General features: G+C 28.8%; 3 protein-coding genes across 3 annotated transcripts; all 3 read right to left on the bottom strand.

Annotated features, from left to right (window-relative positions):
* Window positions 1-56: 56 nt before the first annotated feature.
* Ptr (patched domain-containing protein) lies at window positions 57-8,787 on the bottom strand. The gene is made up of 6 exons (XM_075821348.1): window positions 7,814-8,787; window positions 6,576-7,713; window positions 3,519-3,694; window positions 2,866-3,022; window positions 2,217-2,704; window positions 57-2,133 (listed from the first exon to the last, which is right to left on the bottom strand). Exons 2-6 carry the CDS (start codon window positions 7,570-7,572, stop codon window positions 442-444), a joined length of 3,510 nt encoding a protein of 1,169 aa, XP_075677463.1. The 5' UTR covers window positions 7,573-7,713; window positions 7,814-8,787; the 3' UTR covers window positions 57-441.
* A 1,427-nt stretch (window positions 8,788-10,214) lies between these two features.
* On the bottom strand, window positions 10,215-11,957 carry LOC113799863 (putative mitogen-activated protein kinase kinase kinase 7-like). Its single transcript, XM_027350559.2, has one exon. It carries the CDS (start codon window positions 11,783-11,785, stop codon window positions 10,292-10,294), a length of 1,494 nt encoding a protein of 497 aa, XP_027206360.2. The 5' UTR covers window positions 11,786-11,957; the 3' UTR covers window positions 10,215-10,291.
* A 267-nt stretch (window positions 11,958-12,224) lies between these two features.
* On the bottom strand, window positions 12,225-14,063 carry LOC113799866 (actin, cytoplasmic A3a). Its single transcript, XM_027350561.2, has 3 exons — window positions 13,870-14,063; window positions 13,614-13,749; window positions 12,225-13,541 (listed from the first exon to the last, which is right to left on the bottom strand). The coding sequence occupies exons 2-3, from the start codon at window positions 13,737-13,739 to the stop codon at window positions 12,537-12,539; spliced, it is 1,131 nt and encodes a 376-aa protein (XP_027206362.2). The 5' UTR covers window positions 13,740-13,749; window positions 13,870-14,063; the 3' UTR covers window positions 12,225-12,536.
* Between the last annotated feature and the right edge of the window lie 188 nt (window positions 14,064-14,251).

The raw sequence follows: 14,251 nt of genomic DNA, 5'->3' as shown, positions 1-14,251 counted from the left end.
AATTTAAATTTATTTTTTCTTTAAATTACATACAAAAAAATTACTATTATATTTACAACGGGGGAAAAAAAGAAAACATAACAGTTTTTTCAGGAAAAAAAATACTGCATAATTATCGCCATAATTGATCAATTATTTTGAAAAATATTTTGGATTACAAAAATTGCATTTTTGAAATTAAAATTTAACAACATCAATAACAAACAAACGAAAAATTCAACGATTCAATCTCAATTCTTACAAAAATAAATACATGTATAATGAAAAATAAATATTCAAAAGAAAAAAAAATTCATTTAGATATGACTCAAACAAAAAAAAAAAAATCAAGATAAAGAGAAAATTAATTTTCTATATATCATATATTAATGACTGTTTTTTTTTAAATATCTGTGATTAAATTTTCTTGGCTATCATTTTTTTTTTGTTGTTCAAATTTGATTACCGTAAGTCACTATTATTATCAGTTTGTTTGTTTTGGTTTGCAGGAACGGTTCCAGACCACCTACTATCCCAATGAAGATTATAATCAAAATAATGATATGATGATTGATTCATATCATTACGATTTAATATTATATCTGGATCTTGTTGTATTCTTTGTGTCGGCCTATTTGTTGGTCTTCCTGGTAGATATGATTGTAATCGTTGTCTAGATGGATGTTCTTCATAATATCTATTATAAGACATTGTCGGCACGAATCGATTGTTTTGTTGTTGCTGTTGATGATTATGATTGAAAAGTGATGGTGGTAGAATATTTCTATTCAAACGTTCTTCATTTATTTTTATTTGACGATTATTTTTGATATTTCTTTTGGATTCATTTCTTACAGTATCATTACTTTTACTTCTTGTTATAAACATTTTCGATCCATTTTGTTCCATACTATCGCTTAAATAACCATCATTAATATGATGATTTTCTATCATTTTTTGTGGTTGTTTTCTTACTATCATATCAACATTATCATTTTTTGATTCAGTAGCTTTCCAACTACTTTCACTACATTCTTCAGCACTTGTTCCAAGTCCAAGATCTCTTTCAGCTACTACACTACTGTCCGAAAGACTTTTGGATCCTTCAACGCTAAATTCATCCACTATTCTTGGTCCACGATTTCGTTTAATATTATCAACAGTTTGATTTTCATTATTACATGCAAGATTTATGTATGAAGGTCGTGGAATATATATTGGACCACCATTTTTATGTACAATAGTTTTTCCATCAAAAAATTTTTCTGCTGTAAAAAATGGTAACTCTTTATGCATTGTTTGTAAATTTGTTGGCTTAAAATGATATGGTTGTGGAATTTCTCCTGATAAATGTAATGATTTGTTGTCTGTTGATTGATCTCTTGGCAATAATTTTGGTGGTTGTCGACAAATATCGGTTAATGAAAGTAGTACGGGTAACAGAAGTATACCATGAGTAGCACCGAATAACATAACAAGAAAAACGGTTTTGAAAAATGTTACAAATACATATGAAGGTGCAAATGCTAATGCAATTATACCAAGAACAGTTGAAACACTGCCCTGAAAAATTGGTAATCCAAGCGAATAAAGAGCCGATTTGACTCTTTCACTGGGTGTTCGTTCATTACAAGAAATATATGCATAGGAAATATGTGCAGAAAAATCAACAGAAAATCCTATACACATAATTAAATTGATCATTGATATTGAATCTAGATTAACATTCCATAGTGTCATGTAACCGATGACGCCAATTTCAATGGATATAATTGAAAATGCGACCCAAATAGCACATGATGGTGATGGAATGAATATTAATGAAATGGCCATCATTACTATTGCAGCAACAGTTATAGTTTGAATTGATATACTACGAACCAAAACAAATTGATCAAAAAATATAAAATAATGATGATAAATAGTAACGTGATAAGGAAAACTATCTGCAATTCCACGCAATGCAATTAACATTTCTTTTTCCATATTAGCATCAAGAATATTTTTAACTTGAATTATATATCTTGATGCAATAACTTCAGAACCATCTTCATTGAAAACAACATCATAACGAAATTGTTCAGTCAGTGGAAAATGAAGAAAAATATCACGTAATCCTCGATAAAAATCCGAAGGATCGGATAAATTTAAAGCCTAGATAGTTTTGAAAAAAAATTAGTTTCGAATTAGCTAAGTGTTGTTGTTGTTGTTGTTGTTGTTATTGTAATGAAACATACCTGAAGAAAAAGAAAACTATCATCTTGATTTAGAAATGTTAAATATGAACGAAGCCATGATTCAGTCATCGATCTATCCGATACATAAGGACTATCTTCAAATCTTTGCAGCATTTCTTCAATTTGTTGTTGAATTTTTGGATCAGCATAATTCATTGTTTCATTGACAACCACCTGTATTCGATATGGATATTCACGAAAATATTTATCCTCAAAATCATAAAATTGTATTGAATATGAATCATCTCTGGATAATTTTCTTCTATCTAAACCTTCTTTTATAACACTACAGCCATAAATACCAATACAAAGATAGATAAGAAATACACCAATAACCAAAAGTTTAACCAATGGTCGATTTAATGATTCAGCCAATACATCACGAAAAAATATCATCATCATATGTTCTTTATTATCTTTAGGATTATCCGGATCATTTGGATTACGGCCTCCAGTACAAAATAAACGGAAGAAAAAACCTTTATCCTCTGTTTGAATGATTAGATGAAACAAAAATAATAATAATAATGATTTTTTCGTTAGAAAATTAATCGATAATTATAATCCTATCAATTATTATTAAGATAATCCCCCCTCCAAAAAAAACGAACTAAATGAATAAATGAAAAAAAAATATATATGTCAATACCTGCAAGCGATTTAGGCAATACCGGTATACAAATTAGACCATGAAGATTACGTTGTTCAACTGTACCAAAATAAGCCATAAGACCGCCAAAAAATGTTATATGATAAACATAGGTAAATAAAACAGCTACCGAAGTATAGATACAAAATATTCGAACCTGTGTGTAAAGAGAGAGAGAAAAAAAAGGTCAATTATTGATTAATAATGTTGGGGAATTTTTTTTTAAATGTAATGATTAAAAGACAGTTCATCATCATCATCATCATATTCATTGGATTTTATGCTAATTCAACAACAACAACAACAAAAAGAATTATGGTAGATAACAAAACAATAATGAAATTTTTGTTTTTGTTTTGCTCCATATTGTTTATCTCGCTTCGTAGAGAAACGTGCATAGAAAAAAATAAAAAATAAACAAATCAAAAAGTGTATCATGATGAAGAAGAAAAAAAATTAAATGAACTTTAACAAAACTTAAGCGAAATAGAGAAAACTTGTATGAAATATCAAGCTAATCAGACTAATAGGTGATTTCGAATAATAAACAAACAAACAAACAAGTTGTAATGATTAAGGATAGATTAACAAAAAAGGATTTATAAAGTCAATTGGAAAAATAAATCGAAAAATCAATCAATCAATAATATTACCGATGGAAAAGGAGTTATAATGCCAATCATAAATGAAATAAAATTGGTCAACGATGTAATTGTAATCGATACAGCTGCTTCCGCATATGTATGACTTAATCGTTTTGGTACACTCATTGTTGGATTGGTTCGTCTCCATGCAGCCAATAATACGAATGCATCATCCATACCGACACCTGTAAAGTAGAGGAAAAAGAAAAAGATTAAATAAAAAAAAATTATTGACAATCATTAGGCATCGAGAAAGAGAAAAAAAATGTCATAATTTGATTTCTGGGTCATTTATTTCTGGAGAAAATATTTTTTGTTCTTGAAAAATCATCTATTTTTTTTTATTAAAAATCAATATATTTTTGGTTTGTTTATCTCCTTGTGTATGTAAGTAATATTTAACCCAAATAGCCAATTCATTTAAGATTTTTTTTTTTTTAATATTGGAAATTGCGGTTAAACAAACAAGGTCAGTAATGATGTTAATTTTTTTTTCGATTGCGAACTCAGACAATGTCTGACTAGTGTTTGACTTTATCTTCGAAATTATTAGCCAAAAAATGTTTCTACAAATAGCTTTCAAGTATCATCTTAACGAGAGAAGAAAAAAAAATGGTAATGAAGATGAATTTTCAAACCAAAAATAGTAATTTTTTTTTCAATGATCATCATCATCATCAGATTATGGAATCATCGAATGAATGAACATCAACAACAACAACATTATCATTACATTCATTTAGTATTCAATTTTGATTTTGACTTTCGATTCATCATCTTATATCTGATTTTCTATTTTGTTTTAATTAGTAAATAATCAAGATCGATGGTTATTTGTAAAGTTTTACCTAGCCTATTTATAAATGATTTTTGATTTTTCTTGAATACAGAGGTTTAAAATGGATATATATTTTTTTTTTTGCTTCCAAATATCCCAAAATTAGTGAAAGGATTTTTTTTTAAATTTCAACTTGAAAACAAATCTAGCCCGTAACAAGTTTCTCCTTTTATTTTTTTCTTCTTTTCACTTCAAAAATTCACGATCACACACTTGTTATATTTGACATATATGATGATGATATCGGTCATGATGATAGTTATCATGTTTATGTGACATATTGATATACATTTCGGGAAAAAAAAGATTTGATAAATAGATAGCCATTTCATCATCATCATCATCATCAAACATTCAACATGAATAACGGAAAATGCATTTGTGTCAATCAATCAATCAACAACATTTGGCCGTTCATTATTCTTTTTGAATTTATTTACATAATATCTGTTTTTTTTTGTTTCGAACAAATATTGTGTGAAAAACAGCAACAAATTCAACCGATGACCGAATCGGTTCATTCATCTTTTTTTTATTATTGACCATTTTCATTAACCTTGACCTTGTGTATAAGTTTCAAATTTTGAAAATTAAAAAAAATAACAACTTGGCTATAAAAGTACCAAATTTGTTTATTTTAGGATGTTAAAAAATTTGGGAGAACAAAAAGAAAATGAAGAAATTTCACATGTTTTTGTCTGTTTTTATTGTTTCATCATTTGAATAATTCGATTGTTGAAAATATGATTAACCTAAATCTAAAATTATTTCTTTTTTTTTTTGGCAAATAATAATGATGATCATCATTTGGTTCTCAAACCAACCGAATTTTTTCATCGTTAGCAAATGAAGTAAATTTTCTACAACCAAACAAAAATCAAATAGAAATGAAGCATGAAGTTATTCCCGTGTGTTTGTATGTTACCTGTACGATGAATTTAATAATAATTACTATTATCATATAATCAATTCATAATCACATCATTATTATGAAAATGACTAATTAAATTTGTCAATGTCATTCATTTATGCGAATGTTAGTGTGATTGCAAAAACAAAAACAAAAAAGAGCAAACAGGTGCTGAAAATAACCAGAAAAAAAAGAAAAGAATAACTAAAAAGGATTAGCTAATTTGATGTTGACGATTCGAAACATTTTCTTTCTCTCTTTTCTTATACATTTTCATTTGCAATGGAAAATGAAACCGAAAATGTCGCAAACTTAAAACGCAATGTATGAAACGTTGAACATTTTGAAAAAAAAAGGATATTTCAATTTTCAATTCATAATTTGTGTGTGTTTATATTCATTGATTCATATATGAATGTGTTTTTATTTTTATTGTTCCAGAAATTATTTTTCAACCGGATTTTTGCCTGTTCCGTTCAATGGAAAATTGAAAAAACAAATGGAAAACGGATGTAAATAGTAATGGGGAAAAAGCATTTGATGTTTGAATACTTTTTGTTGTTGTTGAAATATCTGGTCACATACCAAATAATGAAAAAGAAAACAATCATATCAATCCTTGTAAGTAACATTGCATAGTGTAATATTTCATGGTTAACTTCATTATTTCATGTATGACAATGTTGCAGTTGAATTAATCTTCGAAAACAAAAAAACTAACTAACTGGCCAACAACGACAATGGATGATGATGATGATGATAAAAAGTGTTAAAAAAGAAAACTTTCTTTTCATCATTTGTTTTGGATTACAATTTCCCCTTCGAGGAAAACAAAAGCAACATACATTTGAATTAGAAGAGACCTGATTTGTATGATCTTTTCACTATCAATCTGAATAATACAAAACAAACAAATCAAAGACATTTAATTATACCAATCTTGTTTTGTTTTTGTTTTTTGACAGGTACAATATCAGTAGTAGTATTAGTTAGTGATATTGACAAATGTTTTTCAAATGTTGTTTTTTAAAAAAAAATCAGAAAATGTGTGACACACATAGAACCGTTTATACTGAATGTTTTGTCATGCATAAAAATGGATTTTTTTAAGAAAAGAAAATTTTTTTCAGACAGAAACAAAAAATATCAATATTGAATATTAGTAAATTATCACTTATCATCTCTATGATCGGAAACATTGGAAAAATTGAATGAAAATATTCAAAAATTTGATACTAAAACACACATGAAAAAAAGGAAATGTAAATACGAAGGTGAAATAGATTTTCATGGAAAACAAAAAATACGAAACACTTACCTAACATCAGAAAAGGTGCAGCCAAATTGATTCCAATCATTTCGATACCACAATAAACACATAGGCCAAATGCACCAATAACAGCAATACCGGCCGATAAACAACCCATTAAACCAAGCCATGGTTTTGATCGTACCCAATCAAACATCATACATGTACCAATACTAAATATTAACATTATGGCTATTGTAATACTAAAAAATGGCACCAAACTATGTGTATTACTATCAAGTTCTTTTTGTAATGTTGTCGATATAAAACGTGAAACAATTATATGTTCAAATTGAATCGAAGCGGCAAAATCAAGAAATTTTTGTTCCCATAATTGGCCACGAATATCACCATTTTTTATTGTTGTATCAGCAAAATACATTAGATTAATACCTTTAGCCGATTCAATTATATTGTTAGCATCACGTTGTACACCACCAAGATAAGCGGGGAAAAAATATGCTTTATATGTTTCATGATTAACCCAAATAGGATATTTTAAAAAATATCTTCGTGCTTCAATATCATCAATTTTATTATCAAAATCCAATATATCATTATTGAAACATTTATATTCATGTTTGGCGCACAGATCACCATAACGATAAATTTGATCATCCCATTCGATTGTAAGATTTTTGATGGCACTATCCAGCTGTATTAGTTCATTCCAAACAGATCTTCTTAAAACTGAACCACCATCACGTGCTGTTATAATTAATCGTCCAAAACGACCTTTATGTGTAATACGACCAAGATTAAAATTCTGTGTATAATTTATAGGGAAATATTCATCAATAATTGCACGTTCTAATTTAGAACGACCATCAGTTGGTGAGAATAAATATTCTGGATCATCTTCATAACGTAATCGTTGTAAACCGGTAGCTAATATACAAGCAATGAAAAAAGGCACAAGCACAAAATAACCAGGATATTTGCCAACGATGTAACCCAATTTTTGGAATACAATCGATAAGGCCGTATCAATACACATACAAGTCATGATTTTTTGATGTTGAATTATTGTTTGATGATAATTTCACTTAGCGATTGATTGATGATTAAATTCGATGATTGATTTTTTCGAGGACCAAATTCGGTCCTAATTAATCGAAAAAAAAACTAACTAATGTTGCGAGGTGGACTGGTGATGTTGATGATGATAAAAGTATTGTTTCACAGACAAAACAAAACAAAACAAAACCATTTGACCGACAAACAACAAACAAACAAACAAAACATACCAAAAACAATCACGACCCGTGTCTCCGCGTTTCAATGATGATCCAGACTTTTTTTTTGAATGCACTTTTAATTTTCACTTCTCAATCGATTTCTATTTTCTTGTTGTTTTTTTGTTTCACTATCTTCTTTTTTCTCTTTCTCTCGTTTTCGATTGATGATTTCTTGTTTTCTGTTTTTGCCATTCAAAACAAAAAAAAACGTTAATGTTGGTATTGATGATTGTAGCTCGACAATCATGCCATCATCATTGTCGTCATCGTTTTTCGTTGAAAATTGAATATTTAGAAAAAAAAGGCAAGGATGACCGCTATATTATGATGGAATGCGAACAAACCGTTATCCCGTGCGAAATTAATAATGTTTTTGTGTAAAAAAAAGAAGAAAATTTTCTATTTAATGAATGGAGAGAAATCGGTGACCAATGCATCAAGATTGCTACTGTCGATGTTGATATCGATAATGTTGTCTCTGTCGATGTTGTTTTATTTTATTTTATTTTTTTCATCACTACCACCACCATCACCATGAAAATAAAAACACATAGGATTTTCAATAATGATGATGGATTAATGTTGAACAAAAATGTAGATTTGCCGGTCCGGTCCGAAATGAATTTTATTTCAACTGAAATTTTTCTGTTTATCGCCTAGAAACAGGCTATAAAAACAGTAATTAGTTAGAAATGTAAAAAAAAATCGGTCAGATTTTTAGTACGAAATAACCGAAACGGAAATTTAAATGAAAAATTTTTATGAAGGTGACTTTTTTTCTGTCCTGATGCGGACAAATCAGATTGATGGTCAGTGTCGCCACCGAGAAAAACTAGAAAAAATAACCGGTTTATGCATCAAATAAAATTCCGGTAATCATCACATATCACAGATTTTCAAATTAACAAAGCAAAGAAAAAGTTTCCCTTTTCAACTATTTATCAATTGAATTCACAAGAATTAAAGTTTTTTATTTGGATCAAAATCGCGACAAACACAAACGAAACCAAATCACCAACTAAAACCAGAAAAAATGCCAAATGAATTGAATGAAATGATTTCTTTCTTTTTCTTTTTTTTCTTATTTCAAAGCAACAGATTTTCTCTTTAGAGAATTGAATTCATTATTTTCTGTTCCTAGATTTTTTTTTTTGTTGAAACTTTTGCATACAGGAACATTACTCACCTATATAGACAAATACATACAGAGAAATTGTTACAAACAGATCGACAGATACACAGAGAAAGAAAATTGAAATGTTGAAAAACGTTGTTTTGAAAGAAATCATGCGTGACACAATGAAATTTGTAATGAAAATTTTTTGAACCAAAAATATTTACAACAAATTACTGATTTGCATATGAGATTCTCTAAATTCTGTAAATTGTGCTCATAAAATCATTTATTACCAAGGTTGTCTGTATTCAATAATTACAAAATTCGGTTATAAACACGAATTGTAACTTGATGAAATTAAGAAACTTCATTTGAATCATTTAACTTGATTTTTCATTAATTTTTCTTATTCAATTATGCATATGAAAAAACAAATTTCGTTTATTGTGTTTTATGATGCAGGTTGGCATCTCGGCCATTCTGCTTTTTGCTTTCTGATCATAATATTTTATTGTTTGATGACCATCATCATTGAATTACAAATATGCGGATATATTATTTTTATAACAACAACAGCAAAAAAATGATGCATAATCTTGACATTTGAAACATTATTATCGATTTGAATGCTGCTTTCAATCATCATCATCATTATCAAAATTTTCGTTTCTTTTTGGAACAACAACAACAACAAATAGGCAATTGTCATTGCATGCATGTTATCTCAATGATGAAAATTGCCATCATTGAGTGAATGGATGGATGAAAAATGAAAACGAACGGAAAAAAGGATATTGAACACACACACACACAACATAAATCATCGAATCACTCAATTACCAAATGTATCAAATGGATAAAAGAAAAAATATCATTATTTTTATGATCGATTTGATGATGATGATGATGATAATAATGTTTCCGATAATCAATGATGATTCCTGTAAAAAAAAAGAAAAATAAAAATTTTAAATTTAGTTAAAACATTCGAATAATAATAATAATAATGATGTTATCACGAACATTGATTTTTGATTTTTGATTTTTTCCGTTCTTTGAAACAAAAGGTGATGGTAGAAAAAAAAACTATAAAATTTTTTTAATCAATTTTCATCATTCATTGATTACCGACAATACGGAAGTGTGCATGATCAATAATAATAAAAATCAATTTTCCGTTCGTTGATAATGTTGTTTACCAATGATGATGATATTGATGCAATGATCTATCTCGCTTTCCTTCAAACTATCTCAAATCAAAGATTTAAACGCCATCTTTTGTTTGATCTATTAACATTATTTATTTATTCATTTTTTTTAATAAAAATTCAAAATTTAAAATTTCAATTTTTATAAATGTTCCCAAATTATTATTTTTTTTGACTAGAATTATCGATTAAAATCCATTCACCATCTGAACGTTGTGCAGAAGTATTTGTAGTAGTAGTAGTATCTTTTTTTCTCATCAATTCAAATAATTGTTTAGCAAATGATGAACGAATTTTTTGTAGATTAATTTTTTCTTTTGTTAAATGAATATAATGAGCCGAAGAATCTTCAATAAGTTCTGGATTGTTTAGTTTTTCATTCAATTCTTTGATACGATTTAACCAAAATTCATGTTCAGATTTCATTCGATATAATTTTAATGCTGATTTCCGATGATTTTCAAATATAACCATTGATTGACAATTTTGTACATCTGGTGTTGGTGGTACTAAATGTGAATGTAGAAACAAATAAGCATTAAAATATTGTATTAATTCTTGTATTTTTTCTTCAGAAATTTCTGCATTTTCTGGATTCAGATTTTCTTCAGCTAATACAATTTGAGCATCACTTGAATTCGAACGTTTATGACCAACATTTGGTTTCGGTAATCTTGGCATTAAACAATCATCAGAGAATATTGTATTGTTGGAAGAATTAGTACCAGTATTAACATTGGAAATATTAACTATTCTATATTCAAAATTTTCTTGTTTGATTGGAATGATTTCATCGTTTGCTTCATCCGGACATAAACTTAAAATTTTTTCCATAATTTTAACTATTTTTTCCATCGAAGGACGTTTCGAATGATCATAATCCCAACAATCGGTTATTAAACGACGTAAAATTTCTGGACAATCACGAAACATTGGTGGCCGTTCACCATTTTGTATGGCCCATAATGTTGCATAATTATTATCGAAATTTGTATAAGGTGCTTTACGTGATAATACTTCCCAAAGGATTATTCCCCAACTAAATACATCACATTTTTCGGTATATTTTTTCGATCGAAATACTTCTGGTGCCATCCAACAAGGTGTTCCTAAATTTATTGACATTGTATCTTGTTTTTCTCTTGCTGTACCAAAATCACAAATTTTTATTGTTCGACATTTATTTGTTAACAGTAAATTGGATGGTTTAAGATCACGATGAAGAATATTTAATGAATGTAGATAATGAACAGCACGAGCACATTGAAGGCACCAAGAAATGGCATGAGCCAATGTATATTTTACTATACTGTATGTATTATTTGCATGTAAAAAATTATAAAGATTACCACCATCAGCAAATTCAAGAATAAGACCATTTTTTTCCGTACTAACTGTATAACCAAAAACAGTGATAATATTTTCATGTTTAACAAGTGATAATTGTTCAGCTTCTTTGAAAAAATCATTATTTAGATGAAAATATTTGATAGCAACTTTTTGTTCTTTCCATGATGCTTCTTTTACAAAACCAAACGTTCCGACACCAAGTACTTTTGTTACAATAAATTCTGATGGATCAATAAATGAAAGTTTTTTTGAATTAAAATATAAATCATTGTATGATTGATGATTATCACCAGTTTCTTCATTCATTGTTTGTAGGCAGCAATTAAAAAATTTGATTAAAAAAAAATAAATGGAATGATTTGGATATTCAGGTATATCAGTAGTTTATCAGGTTGAAATTTTTATCATTCTTGTAATCATCAGAATAATCAAAAAACAAGGTCACATCGATATCATCAACATCGAGTTATCAAAAAAAAAAAAAAAAAAAAAAAATGGCCAATTAAAAACAAGATCTAAATGAAAACCAAAACAAAACAAAACAAAAATGATGCGAATATAAAATGGAATGCGCGACATCTATCGAGAATAATAATTGCAAGAAATTGAAACTTGTTGAATTTTTTTTCGAATGTTTATTTTTATTACCGAAAATTGTAATACTTTATTGAAAGAAAAATTGGTCCAATTTTTGTTTTTTATAAATATTCATCTAGCATCTCTCCAATCCTTTTACTGCAAAGAATAATAATAATAAAAAAATTTGTATTTTCATAGAAATTTTCACTTGAATAAATGCATTGTTTTTGGAATGGAATGGTTCAAACTAAATGTCAAATTTTTTCATGTGGAAAAATAAGCAATTAGAAGATGGAGAAAAAAACTTTTAAAGTAGAAAAAAATTGTCGTTTTGTTTTGATTGGAATAGGTGGTGGTGGTGGTTTTGGAAATGTGAGATTTGAAATTTAATTTTTTGTTTTGTTTTGAAATATTTAGATTTGTTTTTTTTTTTTTGAATTTTGCTTTCCAAGTTTTATAGTTGCTCTGTCAATTTTTTTTAAAAGCATTTACGATGAACAATTGATGGTCCTGATTCATCATATTCTTGTTTAGAAATCCACATCTGTTGGAATGTTGATAATGAAGCCAAAATTGAACCACCAATCCATACGGAATATTTTCGTTCTGGTGGAGCGATTATTTTAATTTTCATTGTTGATGGTGCCAATGCTGTAATTTCTCTTTGCATTCGATCGGCAATACCAGGATACATGGTTGTACCACCAGATAATACTGTATTAGCATACAAATCTTTACGAATGTCAACATCGCATTTCATGATTGAATTATATGTTGTTTCGTGAATTCCATTAGCTTCCATTCCGAGGAATGATGGTTGAAACAAAGCTTCTGGGCAACGGAAACGTTCGTTACCGATTGTGATGACTTGACCGTCGGGCAATTCATAGGATTTTTCCAACGATGAAGAGCTTGCAGCTGTAGCCATTTCCTGTTCAAACTCCAGAGCAACGTAACATAGCTTTTCTTTGATGTCACGAACGATTTCTCTTTCAGCGGTGGTGGTGAAAGAATAACCACGTTCAGTCAAAATTTTCATAAGGTAATCGGTGAGATCACGACCGGCGAGGTCAAGACGAAGTATGGCATGTGGAAGAGCATAACCTTCATAGATTGGTACAGTGTGCGAAACACCATCACCAGAATCAAGAACGATACCGGTAGTACGACCAGAAGCGTACAACGAAAGCACAGCTTGAATGGCGACATACATTGCTGGTGTGTTGAATGTTTCAAACATAATTTGCGTCATCTTTTCACGATTGGCTTTCGGGTTCAATGGAGCTTCAGTCAAAAGAACAGGATGTTCTTCTGGTGCAACTCGAAGTTCATTGTAGAAAGTATGATGCCAGATCTTTTCCATATCATCCCAGTTCGTTACGATACCGTGTTCGATTGGGTATTTCAAGGTCAAAATACCTCGTTTTGATTGAGCTTCATCACCAACATACGAATCTTTTTGGCCCATACCAACCATGACGCCCTAATTGATTCAACAAATTATTCATTCGATTAAAATAAGATGAAAGTAACACCGGGGCAAAGGTTAACATACCTGATGACGTGGTCGTCCAACGATGGATGGAAAAACAGCTCTTGGAGCATCATCACCGGCAAATCCGGCTTTACACATACCGGATCCATTATCAATAACTAAAGCGGCAACATCATCGTCACACATTTTGGCAGATCTAAATTCAATAAAGTAAAAAAAAAAAATTCAAAATCAACAAAAATCAAAATTTATTGATGTAATTAAAACATTGCTACTTATATATTTGCTTTACAACAATGAACAACTTAGAACTTACCAGAAAATAAAATTAGGATTTTCTTAACAACAAATTTAAAAAAAAAAATAAGAAAATTGGTCTGTAATTGATTTATTTCACTGATTTTTATTACTGATTTAAAAAAAATACTGCACTACAAGACACCTTTCACCGAAAAATTAATTACAAATAAAGAAAAGATTGAAAGAAATCTTTTTTTGGCTATAGTTTGATCACACACAAGGAAACAAAAATTAATAATTTTTCAATGGTAGAACAATATGAGAGAAAGAAAGAAAGCTGACGTCAAAAATACAAGTCTTTATATTGCTGTTGTCGTTGTCATCGTTGTCGTTGTCGATATATGAGCTGAAAAAAATAACTACCATATAACCAAAAGTAGCAGCTGTATTTAGATATA

The sequence above is a fragment of the Dermatophagoides pteronyssinus genome, unplaced genomic scaffold (genome assembly GCF_027571235.1).
Source record: "Dermatophagoides pteronyssinus isolate colony J.1.1.1.1 unplaced genomic scaffold, Derpt_VIB-CSIC_2022.12 sq0009, whole genome shotgun sequence".
Lineage (NCBI taxonomy): Eukaryota > Metazoa > Arthropoda > Arachnida > Sarcoptiformes > Pyroglyphidae > Dermatophagoides > Dermatophagoides pteronyssinus.
Note: the sequence above shows the minus strand (reverse complement) of the source record. Positions and strands in the feature narration are given on the sequence as shown.